This window comes from Lepus europaeus, chromosome 2, assembly GCF_033115175.1.
Source record: "Lepus europaeus isolate LE1 chromosome 2, mLepTim1.pri, whole genome shotgun sequence".
NCBI lineage: Eukaryota > Metazoa > Chordata > Mammalia > Lagomorpha > Leporidae > Lepus > Lepus europaeus.
This window is the reverse complement of record NC_084828.1, coordinates 110,092,994-110,112,888: the sequence shown is the minus strand read 5'-3', so window position 1 is coordinate 110,112,888 and position 19,895 is coordinate 110,092,994. Positions and strand designations below refer to the sequence as shown.

The window sequence follows — 19,895 nt, the reverse complement described above, 5'->3', positions numbered from 1 at the left end:
AATAACCTGGGAAAGCATAGGAAGGTGGCCCAAATGCTTGGGCTCCTACACATGTAGGAGACCTGGAAGAAGTTCCAGGCTCCTGGCTTCATCCTGGCCCAGCCCCAGCCATCTGGTGAGTGAACCAGCAGATGAAGATCTCAATCCCTCTCTTTCTCTCTCTCTCTCTTTCTCTCTCTCTCTCTCTCTGTCTTCCTCTCTTTGTAACTCTACCTTTCAAATATTTTTTAAAAAGTTAATTTACATAAGTTATGAATATAGTATACGTATTTTAATTTACTATGTGTGTTAGTTTTATAAATTTAGGCTTTGTAAAATGGTCACACATCATACGTAGCAAAGCCACCGATGTTATTTTGAATTTTGAATGTACAAGTGTTTGTTTTTTATTTGTTCAGTTGGTCCTGGGAACACTGGTCTGATTTTTACTGTGTCAAAGTGCCAGTTCTGGTTTTACACCATTTTTGCTTTCCTGGGTGCTGCAGTGCAGAGTAAGAACTCAAGTTCCCTGATGATAGAGTTTGAAGTGGCTAAGGAGGTCTGCTTTACCTGCCTCCAGACACAAGCATGATGATTTGGCACTAAAGCAGCCATAAACCACCTGGGGTGTTCCACTTTCATTATGTAGGCTAAAATCTGGGTTATCAGTGAGTCAGTGGTACTTTTTAAATGTTCTCATTTGTGATTGTAGAATAATTTAATTCATTACTTAACAAATCTTGGTGTGGACTTAGTGATTTGAGTATTCAACTTTTTTACTCTAGGTCTGTCAATGGTTCTTAGTTTTGGGGAAGTAGATTCATGTCATTGGCCCCTTAGAGAAGTATTGAAAGCTGTGGGAGCACTCTAGAAAACTTACATGTACAAATGTGCATCCAGCTTTGCCTCCAGTTGTGAGAGTTGGAACTGCCTCAGGTTCATCTGGGGCATCAGATTAAGAACTGCTTGAAACTTTCAACTTAATAACTTTATGAAAATGTGAGTTTCAGGTAACTGGAGCATTTACTGTGTTTTGACCTCAGATATTCTAAAATGAGACTTTTTTTTAATATTAGTCCCTAAAATCATAGAGTGAAAAAAACTTTTGATAGGATTTTTTGGTTTCCAGTTGCAGGTGGGAGTAGCATTTAAATGCCTTCCTCTACAAAATTGCCACAATAAAAAAATTTGAATCAAGTGACGTATTATTTTATTTTATTTTATTTTAGATTTTACTCTGCAGAAATCAGTCTAGCATTAAATTATCTTCATGAGCGAGGCATAATTTATAGAGATTTGAAGTTGGATAATGTATTACTGGACTCTGAAGGGCACATTAAACTCACTGACTATGGCATGTGTAAGGTAAGGAAAGGTGGATACTGAAAAGGTCTTCAGCTACTCATAAAACTGTGTTGGTATACTTGCTTCATGTCTGAAGAGGGAGAAATAATAGCTGCTTTGTGTAGGACAGTTTTGGTATTCTAAGACAATAAATGTATTCAGGGGCTTCAAAAAGTTCATGGAAAATTGCATAGATTTTAAAAATTTTGTACACAAAAATAAGCTTTTTTTTTTTTTTTAAAAGATTGAGGTATTTATTTGAAAGTCAGAGTTACAGAGAAAGAGACAGAGATCTTCAACCTGCTGGTTCACTTCCCAGGTGGCTGCACTGGCCAGGGCTGAGCCAGGCCAACGCCAGAACCTAGAGCCTCACCTGGGTCTCCCATGTGGGTGGCCAGGACCCAAGCACTTGAGCCATCCTTCACTGTTTTTCCAGGCCATGGGCAGAGAGCTGGATCAGAAGTTGAGCTGCCAGAATTTGAACCAGCCCCTCTCTGGGATGTGTTGCAGAAGGCTCCATGCACTATTCTACAATGTCAGCCCCCAAATAAGCTAATCTTTTAATTCTGTTTTTCTATGAACTTTATAAGTACCTTCATACTTTTCCCCTAACCTTTTACAAAATTCTGTGTCTTCTGTGATATATGTGCTGTAATGAATTAGTTTTTTTTTTCAGTTTCTTTTTATTGTCTAACTTATTGAAAGTTGTGACATTACTGAAGAAAATTTATAAATAAAAACTGTCTGAAGTCCCATTTTAACACAGCATTTCTGTATCACTATCTAATTTTTGCCATTTAGTAGTGACTCCTAAATCATGCATTCAGGATTTTCTTTGAACATCTACATCTTTATATTTAAATTTTAATGTCTGGCATTGGGAGCAGGTGTTTAGCTTAGCAATGTCTGTGTTCAATTCCCAGCTCTAGCCCCTGCCTCCAGCTTCCTACCAGTGCAGACTGTGGGAGGAAGTGGTCATCACTCAAGTAATTGGGTTGCTGCCATCCTTGTAGGAGACTTGGATTACATTCTTGGCTCCCAGCTTTGACCTGGGCCCCGCCAAGGCCATTTCGAGCATTTGAGGAGTGAGCCAGTGGTGGGAGCTCTCTCTTTGTCTCTTCTTCTCAAACAAATAAATAAAATTTTAAATCAATAAACACCTGACATAAAGTACAATAGAATAAAATAGGAAATTTAGTTACTTTCAGAATGTCTTCTTTATTTCTTGGCCCTTTATTCTTTTTATAATGATGTTTCATTTTAAAATCTGATCCTTTTCACTAAATGCATAGGGAACTATTTTCCTTGTCAAAGTAGCTGGTGCAAAATTAACCTCACAAAATTATAAATGTGTAAATTATATTCCCCAGGAATATAAAGTGCAGAGTATGCTAACTAACATTACATGAGATAGCCTAATTATATTGAAGATTTAACCTTATTATTTGCTCAGCATACTTAAGAAAATCCTAAACTATTTTTATGTACAAAACTCAAGACTTTATGTGCTGATGTCACCGGTGACAGCTTTACCCACTTGCTGCAATGCTAGCCCCATGATTTGGAATTTTCTGCCATATTAGCTATTTTAGGAAAATGATTACATTCTAGGTTCATTTGTTCAGTTGAATTTTTTGTAGTGATCAATAATAGGAAATCTGTAATTACATAGGGAATGCTTATAAAGTAACCCCCCCCCAAAAAAAAATGGTTACTTGTATATATATTATTCAGCTGTTTTCAGACTGTCCTTTTTTATTGTTGTGTGTTAATGTAATTGCCTTGTGATAGGCAGCTGGCCTGGGTGATGTTGATTGGCTCTTTGACATAGTTTGAGATAGTCTTTGTAACTTCGTTTATGAGTAGGAGCCGTGTGTACTTAAGGGAGTGTGTAATCCGCTTAACATGCAGGTGGTTTCTTTTCCTGCCTCCTTCACCCTCTCAGCACATACGCAGGGGCACACGTGTTCTATACATGTGTATATTGTATATTTTTATATATATAAAATATAAAATATATGTAATATATAATATACATAAATTACATATACTACATATTATATATAATATATAGTAAGTATATAAAAATATGAAGAAAAGCTAAAAACTATATAATATAAAATATATGTTATATGTAATATATAGTAAGTATATAAAAATATGAAGAAAAGCTAAAATCTATATAATATAAAATTTAAAATATGTATTATGTAATATATAAAAATATACTTATGTTATATGTAATTATATATTACATAATTATATATAATATATGTAATGATATATATTTTATATTATATATATTATATAGTTTTTTAGCTTTTGTTTATATTTTTATATGCTTACTAATTTTTTATCTGTGTGATATCATTTTCTAATATAGATGTGTTACAATCTACTGTCATGATTGGACATTGTTAAATTCTCTTCATTTTCTCCACTTTTATTCTCAGGCTGTTTTCAGGTGGAGTATACAAATTTGTGTTTGTTATAACTTCTTGGTGACCGTTCCATTTATTTGGCAGCTTGTCTACTTATGCTTATTTTTGTATTTTGCCTTAATTTTCTCCATTCTACAGCTAATAAAATATAAAACCAAAAAATTTACCTTATGAAAAACAACCAGAAGGAAAACATAATCTCACCAGTGGCTTTGTAGTTAGAATTTAAAGTGCTTCTTTTCTTCATGAAACGTGATTGGTTTTACTCATATAATTTTTATTTTCAATGAACTGAGTTTCTAGCAACTTTTAACGAGGGCAGGTTTTCTTCATGCTATTTAGTGGCAAACCATGCTTTAAAAAACAAAGGAAGGGCCGGCACCGCGGCTCACTTGGCTAATCCTCCGCCTGCGGCGCCAGCATCCCGGGTTCTAGTCCTGGTTGGGGTGCCAGATTCTGTCCCGGTTGCTCCTCTTCCAGTCCAGCTCTCTGCTGTGGCCCGGGAAGGCAGTGGAGGATGGCCCAAGTGCTTGGGCCCTGCACCTGCATGGGAGACCAGGAGGGGGCACCTGGCTCCTGGCTTCGGATCAGCACAGTGCACCAGCCGTAGTGGCCATTTGGGGGGTGAACCAACGGAAAAGAAGACCTTTCTCTCTGTCTGTCTCTCTCTCACTGTCTAACTCTGCCTGTCAAAAAAAAAAAAAAAAGGAGGGCCAGTGTTATGAATCGCGTTAAACTGCCTCCTGTGGTGCCGGCAGCCCATATGGAAATGCTGGTTCAGTCCCAGTTGCTCCGCTTCTGATCGAGCACCCTGCTGATGTGCCTGGGGAAGGAGTGGAAGATGGCCCAAGTGCTTGGGTCCCTGCACCCACATAGGAGACACAGATAGATTTCCTGTTTCATGATATTGGCCTGGCCCAGTCCAGGCCATTGCAGCCATTTGGGGAGTGAAACAGCAGATGAAAGATCTCTCTGTCTATCTTTCTCACTTTTCCTTTCAAATAAATAAGGAAATTTTTTAAAGATTTATTTATTTATTCGTTTGAAAGGCAAAGATACAGAGAGAAATAGAGGGGTGGGAATCTTCCATCCATTTAAATAAAAAAAAAATTTAAATGACAACCACAACAGCTAGGGCTGGGCTGTGGTGAAGCCAGGAGCCAGGAGCTTCATCCAGCTCTTCCACATAGGTACGGGGCCCAACTATTTGGGCCATCTTCTACTTTCCCAGTCGCATTAGCAGAGATCTGGATCAGAAGTGGAGCAGCCGGGACTCGAACAGGCACCCATATGGGATGCCAGCACTGCAGGTGGAGGCTTAACCTTCTACACCACAGTGCTGGCCCCAATAAAGAAATCTTTAAAAAGAAACAGACAGGAGCAGTTAAGATTTCCATGTCTCATGGTTTTTTTTTTGTTTTGTTTTGTTTTTTTTTTTTGGACAGAGTGGATAGAGAGAGAGACAGAGAGAAAGGTCTTCCTTTTTGCCGTTGGTTCACCCTCCAATGGCCGCTGCGGCCGGCACATCTCGCTGATCCGAAGCCAGGAGCCAGGTGCTTCTCCTGGTCTCCCATGCAGGTGCAGGGCCCAAGCACTTGGGCCATCCTCCACTGCCTTCCCGGGCCATAGCAGGGAGCTGGCCTGGAAGAGGGGCAACCGGGATAGAATCCGGTGCCCCGACCGGGACTAGAACCCGGTGTGCCGGCGCCGCAAGGCGGAGGATTAGCCTGTTAAGCCAAGGCGCCGGCCCCCATGTCTCATCTTGGTGTGCTTGGATTTGATTCCCAGCTCTGGCTTCTGAGTGCAGCTTCCTGCCAATGTGGACCATGGGAAACAGTCATGGTGGCTCAAGTCACCATGTGGGAAACCTGGATGGCATTCCTGCCTTCTGACTCCAGCCCTGGCCTAGCACCAGCAGCTGTGGGCATTTGGGAAGTGAACCAATAGATGGAGCTGTCTGTCTCTGTCTCTTTCTCTCTCTCCAATAAAAAAAAAAAAAAATTAAATGACAAGTGCAATTGTTGTAGTGGTATGTTATTTAAAGTTAATATATTGTCTACAGAACTGAACTTAGGTAATAAATGATATAGAAGAGTTAAATTTAAAACAATTTTGGGACTTACTCTGTCTTTCTTTTCTTTGTTTTATTTCCACAAAAGGAGGGATTACGGCCGGGAGATACAACCAGCACTTTCTGTGGTACTCCTAATTACATTGCTCCTGAAATTTTAAGAGGAGAAGACTATGGTAATAAATAAATAAAGAGATGGTATTTTAACTATTGCTAAATGGGTGGTTAAATGTGGTACCAATTGTGTGGTGGTTCGTGACTTCATTTTAGTACTGAAAGCTTTCTTAAAACCTTCCTGAAGGCCTCCAAGTCTGAAATAAGATATGGGGACCTTGGCAATATCTAGGGATACAAATTTGACTAATATTAGCAACAAAGAATGTTGGGCACTATCCTAAGTAGTTGAACTATATTAACTAAATTAATGTTCTCAAGGACCCTATGAGGTAAACACTGTTCACTCTCATTTTACAGTTGAGGAAACTGGCATATAGAAAGTTGAAATAACTTGTCCATTGTCATACAGCTGAGGAGTGGCAGTCAGCATTCAGATCGGCAGCCATGTGACTCCTGAGTCGAGAACTTTTGGAAGGCTGTTCAGATTTCTGAGCTACTTACACCATGCGTCTAACAGGAAAATTGACTGCTTCTCAGGCATCAGAGGATACATTTATTTTCTTGTAAATCATTTGACTCCCTGGGTTCTGGTGCTCTGATTTCAGCAGATTTGTGGTACTTCTGACAGCCGCTCACTGTGTGAATACAAGATCCTTCAAAGATCTTTAATCAGCTAACAGGAGATCAGGTTTCAGACCAGAAGAGGTTATACTCAAGTATGATTTCATTATATCCTCAAAACAAAATAGTAGATATGGGGCATGAATCTGAAATTGCAGAATATATTTGGAAAAAGAAGCTTATGTTTCATTTCCCATTTTATTTTAAAACTTAGATCTCTGTCTGTAATCCCCAGTGCTTACCATAATAGTTATAATGCATTTAGATTTTACTTGTAAAATAAAATTGCTTATTTTTTTGTTATATGATGAAATGAATCTCTAATTACTGACTTGAAGAGTGGGTAATTTATTGCTTTAAAATGTCTCTGAAGGTTTCAGTGTGGACTGGTGGGCTCTTGGCGTATTAATGTTTGAGATGATGGCAGGAAGGTCTCCGTTTGATATTGTTGGGAGCTCTGATAACCCTGATCAAAACACAGAGGATTATCTCTTCCAAGGTAATTTGCGGCATTTTATGGAGATTCTCTGAGTTACCTATTCTGGAGCAACACATGAGGGTGACTCAAGTTAATACTCTGGGTAAATAAATGAATAATCTGGACAATATAGTCTTCCTGACTTAATGTGTGAGGTTTGAATTTTGTTTGGTTGTTTGTGGATACATCCTTTCTGCCTCTATTTGAACCCACTTCCATTTGCAGTTACCTTCTCCAAATCATAACAAAGAAGTTCTTTTGGATTATAGAACACAAACAGAGATGGGGGAAGAGAATCTTGTGGCTAGAGAGGGCAGTCTTTACACAGGGGCCCCAAGGCTGAGTGTAAAGTCCAAGAGCAGTATGGGGAGCGAGTTTAGTACCTAAAAACAAGAGGGATTGGGGCAGGGGGGAATAGCTTCACAGTGGGGAATACAAAGAATTGAACGGAACAGAACAGTAACAGCACAGGAACTTACAAGACACAGTCCAAAGAAGTGCAAAGACAGCCACAAAATTTTACTTTTAGTGATCAAATCCATCACAGAATGTGAAAAAGCATTTCACATAATGGGAAACCCAGAGTATGTGGAAAGATATTTAACCTCATTAGCAATTAGGGGAATGCACGTTAAAAACATGAGCTGCCATTGCATAGCCATGCATTTGGTGAAGATCTTAAATTCTGGTAACATCAGTGCCATTGAGAATAGCAGCACCTGGAACTCTCGTAGACTCTTGCTGGGAATGAAATTTAGCACAACAGCTTTGGAAAATCATCTGGCATTGTCCAGTAAAAGTCAATCAGCACTATGAAGCAAGTATCATTTCCCTGTGTTGCAGATGAAGAAACTGAAACACAGTAAGGTAGTCAAAGAATCAAACATGTGTACAAATGCTAAGTAGGGAGTCAGGACTAGAGGCCATCTTTGAGAAGCAGGGGGAGGTATGGGATAGAGAAAGTCCAGGAGCCGCTTCAGTTGATGTATGTAATGTCTTATTTTTTCTGTTGGAATGCCTTAAATGTTTCATAATGTAAAGATTAAAAATCTTATAAAAGTTAATTATAATACTGTAATTTTTATCTTCCTAGTTATTTTGGAAAAACAAATTCGTATACCACGTTCTCTATCTGTAAAAGCTGCAAGTGTCCTGAAGAGTTTTCTCAACAAGGTATAAATTATGTAGATAAATCTTTTGTGATTTGTCTCTATAAATCAAACTGCTAAATAGAAGCTGAGGCAATTTAAAGTTCCAAAATAGCAGAGTATGTAATGTTTTCAGATAGGTCCAGAATTTGTCTCTCAAAGAGTAATCGGCAACATTAAGTCCTGAGATGAATTTTCCTTTCCATTTACCAGTATAATTTTCCCCACCTGTATGTCACGTGCATGATATCTGGTTTTGTTTATTTTTTATTTGAAAGGTAGAGTTAGAGAAGGAGAGACAGAAAGAGAAACCTTCATCTGCTGGCTTATTCCCCAAATGGCCACAACAGCCAGAGCTAAGCTAGGCTGTAGCCAGGACCCAGGAGCTTCATCCTAGTCTCCCACTTTCCCAGGTGCATTAACAGGGAGCTAGATCAGAAGAGGAGCCGCCAGGACTCGAACTGATGCCCATATGGGATGCCAGCACTGCCGGCAGTGGCTTAACCCACTACACAACAGCACTGGCCCCAATGTCTATTTTTTTTTTTTTTTAATTATTTGAAAGGCAAAGAGACAGAACTTCCATCTGCTAATTCACTCTCCAAATGCCTGTAACAGCTGGAACTGTGCCAGGCCAAAGCCAGGAGCCTGGAACTCCATCCAGGGTCTCTCACATAGGTGGCAGGAACTCAAGTAGTTGAGGCATCGTCTGCTGCTTCCAGACCTGTTAATACAGCTTGATTGAAAGCAGAATGCAGGCGTCCCAAGCAGACTCTTAACTTGCTGGGCCACAGTGCCTGCCTCATATATGATTTTCTTAAAAAGATTTATGTATTTATTTGAAAGGCAGAGTTGCAGACAGAGAGAAGGAGAGAGCTTCCATGTACTAGTTCACCCCCCAAATGGCCACAACGGCCAGAGTTGAGCCAGTCTGAAGCCAGGAGCAGGAGCTTCCTCCGAGTCTTCCATGTGGATACAGGAGCCCAAGGACTTGGACCGTCTTCCACTGCCTTCACAGGCACATTAGCAGGGAGCTGGATCAGAAGTGGAATACTCATAAGGGATGCCAGCACCACAAATGGTGGCTTTACCTGCTGTGCTACAGCGCCAGCCCGTACATATGATATTTTTAATGTAAATGATAAATAAATACCATATTCTCACTCACGGAAAATTGAATCTTTGGAATTAGTTACAATTGTACTTTAAGCTTTTTTCTGTTTTCTCTGTATTGTTATCCATACAGTCTATTTATTATAAATTTTGTTAATACTTGAATAATTTTGTTCCCTACAGATTTTCCTACCAAAAGCTTTATAATTAGATAAAATTCAGAAGAAATGAAATACTGGCTTTGATTCTTAAAAATCTGAACTTCAGGTCTGGCATTTGGCCTACCAGTTGGGACATAGGTTCAATACCAGACTCTGTCTCCTGATTCCAGTTTCCTGCTAATGTAGACCCTGAAAAGCCGTGGTAATGGCTCACCTCAAGTGACTGGGTTCCTGCCACCCATGTAGGAGATCAGTTTTGTTTTGTCTTGTTTTTTCTTTCCTTTCCATGTAGGAGATCTGGACTGAGTTCTAGACTCCCAACTTTGTCCCTTGAGCTGTTAGGGGCAATTGGGGAGTAAACTAACAGATGAGAACTAACTCAGTCTCCCTCTCTTCTTGTCCCTCTGCCTCTCAAATCAAATAATCTGAACATTGGTGCGGTTGGAAAAATAGAAAAGCTTTTCTCTTTTTTAAAAAATTATTTTATTTATATGAGAAGCAGAGTTACAGAGAAAGGGAGAGCAAGAGAAAAAGGCCCTCTATCCGCTGGTTCACTCCACAAATGGATGCAACCCCTAGAGCTGAGCCAATCCGAAGCCAGGAGCTTCTCCTGAGTCTCCCATGTGGGTGCAGGGGCCCAAGCACTTGGGCCTTTTCGCACTGCTTTCCCAAGCCATAGCAGAGAGCTCAGTCAGTAGAGGAGTGACTGGGACATGAACTATGAGCCTATGGGATGCCAGCACCGCAGGCGGAGGCTTAGCCCACTATGCCATAGCATTGGCCCCAAGAAAAGATTTAAAAGTCTATCCAACACTAATTTTTGCCAGTTATAAATTCTGCTTTAAATAAATGGCAGAATGAAAAGTAGGTTGGTTTGCTTTTACCTTCTGAGGTAAATTGATAATGATGATTTTTTTTTTTAGTTTGTTTTAATGATTGATTTATTTATTTGAAAGTTAGAGTCACAGAGAGGCAGAGAGAGAGAGAAAGGTCTTCCATCTGCTGGTTCGCTCCTCAGATGGCCACGACGGCCAGAACTGTGCCTATCCGAAGCCAGGAGCCAGGAGCTTCTTCCGGGTCTCCCACTTGGGTGCAGAGGCCCAAGGACTTGGGCCATCTTCTACTGCTTTCCCAGGCCATAGCAGAGAGCTGGATCAGAAGTGGACTCGAATTGGCGCCCATATGGGATGCCAGCGCTACAGACTGCCCGCTTTAACCCACTGCGCCACAGCGTTGGCTCTAGATAATGATGAAAATTAATAAAATCAGAAATTAAAGCATGTTTTAATTGAATATGTGAGGAAATATTTTAAACTTGAAACCTGATCTTCCACACAGCAACAAATGAGCGCCAAGAGGTGTTATTATGCAAAATGAAATGCCTCTTATCAGAAAGAAAAATAGGATCATGTTCTCATCCATATTAATGAATAAGGCAAGACTTGTTTTAAGTTGCAAGCTCCTCAGACCAGTGATTCAGTTAATGGTCGTATGATTGTCCAACACAGATTGTGGTTGTGTGGTGTTTTTTTTTGTTGTTGTTTTTTGTTTTGTTTTGTTTTGTTTTTTTTTAGCATAAGGCTTTTCAATTGAGCTAGGAACAAACTTGTGAAGTTTGAGCGGTTGTATATTTTGACCATCACTCTAGCACAGGCCAGGGAAATAGCTGGGTGCTGTTGATATAATTCTGCTATTACTTTTTTCCTGTTATTTTTCTTTAGCGGAGAGGTGAGGATTTTCCACTTCCCTTATATGATAGGCAGAGAAAAAAGCCATGCAGAAACCTTATTTGTCACAAGTTTCAAATAATTCAGTTGGTCTAGTGTTGTATTTTCTAGAAATAAAAGATATACCATTCTAACTCCAGAACTAAAGATATCTTGTAATAGCATAAAACACCTGTTAAAAAAGATGATTTATTTTAAAACATTACATTTACCCAATTCTTGAAAAATTTCTTTCTGTCATAGGACCCAAAGGAACGATTAGGTTGTCATCCTCAAACAGGATTTGCTGATATTCAGGGACACCCATTCTTCCGAAACGTTGATTGGGATATGGTACGTAAATTTTGGTTGTTTTCTATATTAGGTTTTATTAGTATCTTCAAATTTTATTGTCTTAAAAGATTGTCAAGAAAGGAAGTATATCACAGCTTAAATAGCTTAAAGCTGTTCCCTAAAGTGCTTTTGAATGTGCTTTTAAAAGAAGAAGATTAGAATATTAATGTAACTGAGTAGGTTGTGAGAGGATTGAGGCCTGTATCAACATTCAGATTGATACACGATGGTCATTATTGCTAATACCATGGAGCCAGGCCTAGGGACTCACTGTAATAAGATGGAGAAACATCTGAGGAAAATGGGAGGGTGGAGGGCAAATGGGAGATGGAATTTTTCTAAGAACGTAGGCTTTAGCTGTTATCCATTGTATCTTTTTAGATGGAGCAAAAGCAAGTGGTGCCTCCTTTTAAACCAAATATTTCTGGGGAATTTGGTTTGGACAATTTTGATTCTCAGTTTACTAATGAACCTGTGCAGCTCACACCGGATGATGAGTAAGTAATTCTATACACTGAAATATTTTCAAGGTTTTTGAAAACCCCATTCTTAGTGATTGCACAGTGTTTTGTTATCAGATGATATTATAACTTATGTATCCAGTCCATTACTGCATGTTTGAATCTGTTAGACTTATAAATTATGACAGTATCTGCCGTTAGTTTCTCCTTTCCTTTACATGTATTATCTCTGATTCTCACAGTGACTTTGGAAACTAGTTACTGTCATATTCATTTTACAGATGAGGAAACTGAAGCTCAGAGAGGTTAAGCAGAGTTACACAGCTGTCAGGTGGCAGGGTCGGGATACAAACCCACATCTGACTAAGGCCTGTGCTGTTCTCACTGTGCTGTGCTGTGTCCCATGCTGATGATGGCCATCTTTGGGTTCCTGAGTGTAACCTTGAGACAGAAAGGGATTAGGTCAAAGGGTGTGAAAATGTTAACCTTCCTCATATGTTTTGCCACATCCTTCTTAAAAAGATGACCTGAAGTTGTCAAATCCAGCCAGCAGTGATTTGAAATATTTTTTGTGCTTACATTACATTTTTAAAAATGTAATTTAGAATTATTTAGGGATATTTTGATCACTTTCCTCTCTTTACAGATTCATTCTCACTAATCTCAAGAAGGACCTCACTGTTTGACAGTCATTTTATTTATATCTTAATTCCTACCACATTCCTCATAGCAGCTGTTCTAAACAGACCCTTCTTTAAGAAGCCTTCAATCCTTCTGCCTACATCACCCTTTTTGGATTCACTTCGCCTTGGCTTGAATGCAAGGATTGAGACCTCCCTGCTGTGAGCTTGGTCCCTTTCCATCCCTCACAGGACCACCTCACCTCTCAGGATAGCTCGCTCGTTCCTCCCAAGCGTCTGCTTCCTGTCTGCTCTTGTGAGGCCCTCCTGCTGCTGCCGGGGATGCCCCTCCTGTTTGCCGAGGCCCACTTCCTTAGCGTCCTCCGGGATTTCATTCTGTCACTCGGCTTCTTTCTCTGCCTTCCATGACTGATTTTCCTTTCCAGTTTCTTTCTCTCTATCTACAGGCATGCACAGGTATGCTGATATTTCGCCTTTCTTTTGCCCCTCTTTGAACCATCACTTTCTTTCCTTTAAGCATGTAAATAAAATAGACAAAAGACAAATAAGCAGTATGGCTATGGGACTCCTGCAGTTTAGACAACGTGGGTTATTTTGTCCTTTCTTCCTGCCAACACTTTAACCCCTTACAATTTAACCAGCGCCTTGAGCGTTTGAAGGTTGAATTGAATTCTTAATTTCTAAATAGTATTTCTTTGGTCAGTCCTCATTGCCTTTGCTGTCTGTAAAGCATTTGGTTCTCATGGCCTTGCCTTAGGTGGCCCACCTTGGTTCTGCTTCATCTCTGTGACCACTTGTTTGTCATCTCTTTCCCTGTCCCCTTAAGACCAGCATGCTTCATGGTTCTGTTCATAACAGCCCTCTCTTTGCTATGTGAGGGTTGTACCTTGGAGAATTCAGCCAGCATGGATTAGCAGCTATTTAAATAACTCCCAGCTGAACCGACAAACGGTTAGTGAGCCAAAGACATTCTGCTAAGTTCTGGATATTCGGAGATGGTTAAGACAGTCCACTTTCCCAAAATGCCTCCGGCCTGTTAGAACAGAGATTATGTGTAGCAAATCATTGTTTCTGGTGTCAGTGTATGAGAACCATTTGGATCCTGATGCCACCTCTTACCAAGTGGGTACCTTGGTTATGGATTGCATAACTTCTCTGAGCCTTTTTTTTCTTATATTAGCCAACTCTTGTTGGTTCTTGAAAAGAATAAATGAGTGATGGTTTCTGAATCCCCTCACCTCTGCCCTGATAGCTCTCCTGAGCGCTATTCCCAGCTCTTTAACAGCCCCCAGTTTCTCAGATAAGTACCTCAAATATGTGAAAATCTAAAATCAAAGTAATGACCCTTTTGGGCTTTTTCCCTGTTGTTCTCCATCGATTCTGTGTTTCCTTTTGTTTCCTTTTGTTTTTTACCTGTTCTGCTCCTTGGGCCATCATGTGTACCTGTCATTTGGATTCAAAACATCAGTGATTGCTGACTCCTCCTTTACGTTACCAGAGTAGCGAAACCTGCAGTTGCCAAGTCTGCATCTGTTTTTCCTTCACTTCTTCATTTGCATCAGATCCCTCTTTTCTCCTCTCGCTGTCATCCTAGTTTACGTCGCATTCAGATTCATACCCAAAGTGTACCAGCCTCCTGACTGACCTCCTGTTCTGCATGCCTCCTGAGGCACCACGCCTGTTCTCTGGTTCTTTAACCCCTTTGACCAGAATCCTTCAGCAGCTCTTACACTGCCTCTCCATTAATGTCTGTCCTCTTCACGAGCATTGAAGGCCTCGCCCCATCTGTTCCAGACAGACTTCCTAGCCATGGCTGTTCTCATTGTAACACAAGTGTTGTAATCACTGGTGATCACTCAGCATTGCCTGGGAATGAGTGTCTCTGTCCTCTCTCTCTGCCTCTCTGCCTCTCTGTGCCTCTCTCTGCCTCTCCCTGCTCGTGGCATATCTCTGTATTCCTCCATGATTTCTTACCTATTGAAGTCTTTCCTGCCTCACTTAGAAGCACATGTTTCATGGATCAGAAGGAAATTCCTTGCTGTCTGTGTCACTGGCTGCTTTGATCTGGGCACTCCTGTCCTCCCAGCCTGCCTGCCATTGACCACCCTCCTGTTGCTGTGCTCAGCTCTAACGCTTGCCTTGCTCCACACCTGCCACAGCCTTGTAATTCCCCCAAAGGAAAGCTGCCTGCCTTGATTTCCCTGGCTAGGAGCCACCCCATTCGTTTCTGACCGGTGGTTAGAAGAGGACTTAGCTTATCCTGTATGACATTTGGCAGGTACTGTTTTCTCTCACAGCTTCCCAGTATATGAGTGACCCCCCCGACCCCAACTTTGAAGTAAGGGGCTGTACCCTCTATAACTTGGTGCTCTGTAGTACGGTGCATGCATTTAGGCATTGCATATCTGATAGTACCGCTCGCTCTTACCGTAAATCCAGCTAGAAGCCCAGTGCGGCAGAACGGCAGCCTCTTCCCAGTCTGACCCTGTGTCTCCTGTGGTATTCTCTCCCTGTTCCAGGTCTCTCGGTGTCCCTGTCCCTTCTGCCTTTTCCTTCTTCTGATTCCTTCTGGGCCTCCTCTCACCATCTTCCATCTGGCTGTTGTGGTGACTAATAAACTGAGTGCTAAGTCAGACCTGAACCTTTACTTATAATTAAGAGTGCTGTTCAGGTCGAAAGTTAAGATTAATGGGAATTGTGACAAGTTGAGCCTTATTCTGTCTTCAGTTTTTGAACTACCATTTGGACCTAAAATTGCTTTGTGATTATTAGTCTCTTTTTGGTTTTTAATACTCTTTTTCTATTTTTTAAATTTTATTTAAGGAATACAAGCTTCATACATTTCATATACATAAATTTAGGGATTTTTAATACTCTTCTTGATTCTTCTAGAACATGTTTTGAAAGAATTCATAGGGGTTTTTCCATCACAGATTTTATAATTAAACTTATTCTTTATTAATCTTGTTTTACCATTTAAAAATTGAAGAAATCTTTATTGTGATGAAAATCGATGCATTTTTTTCCTTCCACAGTGACATTGTGAAGAAGATTGATCAGTCTGAATTTGAAGGGTTCGAGTACATCAACCCTCTGTTGATGTCTGCAGAAGAATGCGTCTAATCTTCAGTTCTCAGCTCTGCATTCTGCTTGTGTTGCCAGTTAATGCATGGATAAACTTGCTGCCAGCCTGAACACAGTTCACCATTTTGTATTTGCCACCATCAGTATCTTCTAGACTGTAAGAGTCAAATATTACATCCTCATGTAACTACAAGAAAGAAATTAAGACTAGCTTCCAAACAGACAATCATGCCAAAATTTAGATATTCTCGTTCTTCAGAGGCCTACTGATGAGTGATGAGTTACCTTTTTTGTTTAAAGAAAATACCACTGCTTCTACAGGAGAGTTTCTGTTGCATTAAGGCACATAGTAGTATTACATCATAAGCCTCCCTTAATTTTTGTTATTCTGTGTGAAGTTATTTGAGGGTTTTGGAATATAAGATTAATTTAAAATAACAACTTTTTATATTAAATATTAGTTTCAGAATTATTGTTTAAAAATTCAGCTATAAATTATATCATTGCCTTGGATAGTTAAATTATTGATTTTTAAAGCAACAATTATTGAATTGGCACAAAAAGGTGTTGCTTGATTAGAATTGGGGAATATTCTTCTTGAATAAAAAACACATTATATTAAGAATCTGCTTGTAAATCACTAGTTTTTGAAAATGGACACAGATAATTTTTAGTATTAGAAGGCAGCTTCTGAGCTTATCCTTCTGTGAAGACTGGAACTGGAACGTTAATAGTTCTAAAGACCTGGATACAGATGGGTGGGAAAATTGCTCAGAATATAGAGAAAAAATTTAGATACAGAAACATACAGTGGTAATATTTATTTCTTATTGGGAATTGAATCCCACAGTTGCCTTTTGTGATTTGTTTTAAGCAATAAGAAAGCACTCATTAACAAATATATAAAAGCATTCCATTTATTTCATGGAGGCAGAATGTATATTTTTCCTTGTGATTTAGTATACAAGAAAATAACTTATCTTCTGAATGTCTTAGCTATGCTTGTTTCTTCCCCCAAACCACCTTATGCATACTTTTGGGCCTGTTTATGGAATTTTCAATGAAATACAAGAAAAATAATAGGTAAACATGAATCAGTGTTGAGAACATCTACAGTCACAAACATCACAGTTCCAGCTCCTTGAGTGAGTTTTTGTTAAGTAGTAATACATGTAATTCATGGTAGAATACATTTCAGTGGCAGAGTTCTTCTGATTTTTTTAAATTAATATTAGTGTTTAATGATTTATTATTTAAAGAGGTGCCAGATATAACGTCCTTCTGTTTATTTAAAAAAATTTTTTATGCAAAAGGATTTAAAAAGTATCCATAATCATCTCAAGTATTTACAGTTGCTGAATCTTAGTAAAATTTAATTTTAGGAAATCTATTTAGGCTTAAATTTAGAATGATTTAACAGTTATAGACATTTAATCATTACCTTACTTTTTCTCTTTAGAAGTGCTACATTTCATTAGAAATGTGAGTTTTCCAACGTTTCTGATCATGTATTTATCTTTTCTTCAAATAACTAAGTCTGAAAACCTCAAAAGAAAAAATGGTTATATAAGTTCACATTTGAGAGGTATACTCATATGTTTCTCTTAATGCCTAAAATTTACTTTAAAATTAAAAGCAGTGTTCACTTCATAAACTTCTAGAGGATTCTGACTCTTTCTGTCAGAAATACACTTCTGATCTTGCTTTCTACTGGTGCTGGTTTCTAGGGCATTAGTTCTCAAACTGCACAGTATGCAGTCACCTGTGGAGTTCGTTAAAAACATACGGGGAGCCCTCAAAGAGCTCCTGGGAGATGTGTATCATGAAAAAGCTATGCATAGGTTTCAAAATTATTTGCACCAAAATAAACATGTCATTTAGTTCTAGTTTTCCATGCATTTTTTGAAGTACCCACTTAACATTACTGGACCTGTTTTAGAATTGCATTGGACCTTTGGAGCTAATTTTGAGTTTTTGTTTTTTTAAATCCTATGGTTAAATTTTAAAGAGTGTTCATGTTAGGACATTTTGAGGAAAAGTGAGCAGTGAATTATAATCTTAGCCACAATTTTAAACAAATTTTGAATAAATTCTTTAAGTTAGATGTCTCCCTCCCCTGCCAAAAAAAAAAGAAACCTAGTTTTCTACCAATAATGTACAAATTATGACATTTTTCTATAAGATTTTAACCATTATTCAGAGTGGTCTTTTGTTTTTAAAGCTTTTTTTAACTGAGATTTATTGTATATTTTATACAGAATTGCATCACAAATGTGTTCTTGATTGTGTTCCTTTTTTTTTTTTTTTTTTTTTTTTTTTTTTTTGTGGTCTTTAAGTGCCATGCCAGTTTTTTGTTTTTTGTTACATGTTATTGAGAAGTTCTCTCAGAATACTCACCAGGGGAATAAGGCAGTGGACAGTCAGAATGCTTGAATTGAAATTTTGGTGTTCCAAGAGCAAACTTACATAGCATAGGCATGTCGTCAGATCATTTTATGCATATGCAGCCTTAGGCTTGTTCAGTGCCGGTACGTTGACTTTATAAATTCATTTTGATTTTTGTCATGTAATACTGCTGTAGCCATCATAATGTAATCTGTATTCATGTACTTTTTTTACATTAAAATCTTTAAATAAAATGTTCAATACTCATCAAAAGTAGATCATTTTTAACATATCAGAAATTTGTTTATAAGAACCAAGATGTATCAGAATTTATTCAAAGAAACAATGAAATTTTGGGAGTTTAAAAACTTTTCCTAATTTTTTTTATTTATTAGAAAGATAGAGATCTTCCATGACTAGCTAAACCCCCAAATGCCCACAATAGCTGAGGCTGGAACCGGCCCAGGTAGAATTCAATCTGGGTCTCCCATATACGGATGACAGGAACCAAAGTACTTGAGCCATCATCTGCTGTCTCCCAGGGTTTGTGTCATCAGGAAGCTGAAGCTGGAAGTAGGACTGGGATCCGAGCACCTGCACTGTACTAACTCATGCTAGTGTCCTAGTCCCAAGCACCATCCTAATCACTTGTGCCAAACACCCACCCCACACAGATTAGAATTTTCATATACTAAAAGTGGCATTCTGCTGTAGTGTAGACATTCATTCATCAAACAAAATACTCTCCAATGTATTATTTCTTTTTTTTTTATTAAGATTTTCTTTATTTATTTGAGAGAGACAAAGAGGTCTTCCATCCGCTGGTTCACTCCCCAAATGGCCACAATGGCCAGAGCTAGGAGGATCAGGAGCCAGGAGCTTCTTCCGGATCTCTCATGGCAGTGCAGGGGCCCAAGCACTTGGGCCATCTTCCACTGCCTTCCCAGACCATAGCAGAGAGCCAGATGGGATGAGGAGCAGCAGGGACACGAACCAGCACCCATGTGGGATGCCGACATTGCAGACGGAGGTTTAGCCTGTTATGACAGTGCTGGCCCCTCTCCAATATGTGTGTGTATGTGTGTGTATATATATATATATATATATATATATATATATATATATATATATATATATTAAGATTTATTTACTTGAAAGTCAGAGTTACACAGAGAGAGAGAAAGAGGACTTCCACCCGCCAGTTCACTCCCCAATTGGCTGCAACAGCTGGAGCTGCACTGATCTGAAGCCAGGAGTCAAGAGCTTCTTCCGGGTCTCCCATGTGGGTGCAGAGGCCCAAGGACTTGGGTCATCTTCTACTGCTTTCCCAGGCCACAGCAGAGAGCTGGATCAGAAGTGGAGCAGCTGGGTGTTGAACTGGCGCTCATATGGGATGGCGCCACTTGAGGCCAAGGCATTAACCCACTGCGCCACAGTGCCAGCACCCCCTCTCCAATATATTTTTAATTCAGACTTCCATTCAGAAAACAATTTAGTAAAAAATTCAGCTCAACATAGAATATTTTTTAAAAGATTCATTTGTTGTCTGATATAAAAGGCATAGTGAGAGAGAGACAGCGAGCTTCTGTCTGCTGGTTCACTCTCCAAATGGCCACAACAGTCAGGTTTGGGCCAAGCAGAAGCTAGGGGCCAGGAACTCCTGGTCTCCTGTGTGGGTGGCAGGGCCTCAAGTACTTGTGCCATCTTTTGCTGTTTTCCCAGGTGCATTAGCAGGAAGCTGAATCAGAAGCAGAGCAGTGGGGGCTGGCACCGCGCTCACTCGGCTAATCC

At 39.4% G+C, this 19,895-nt stretch overlaps 1 protein-coding gene across 1 annotated transcript in view; it reads left to right on the top strand.

Annotated features, from left to right (window-relative positions):
- PRKCI (protein kinase C iota) overlaps positions 1 to 18,365 on the top strand; it is a 93,428-nt gene extending 75,063 nt beyond the window's left edge. The window contains exons 12-18 of the mRNA XM_062211942.1: positions 1,209 to 1,344; positions 5,924 to 6,011; positions 6,947 to 7,072; positions 8,145 to 8,224; positions 11,444 to 11,533; positions 11,915 to 12,030; positions 15,671 to 18,365. Coding sequence (XP_062067926.1) covers positions 1,209 to 1,344; positions 5,924 to 6,011; positions 6,947 to 7,072; positions 8,145 to 8,224; positions 11,444 to 11,533; positions 11,915 to 12,030; positions 15,671 to 15,758 — 724 coding nt within the window. The 3' untranslated portion in view covers positions 15,759 to 18,365. The remainder of the gene's footprint in view (positions 1 to 1,208; positions 1,345 to 5,923; positions 6,012 to 6,946; positions 7,073 to 8,144; positions 8,225 to 11,443; positions 11,534 to 11,914; positions 12,031 to 15,670) is intronic.
- Positions 18,366 to 19,895: the final 1,530 nt, after the last annotated feature.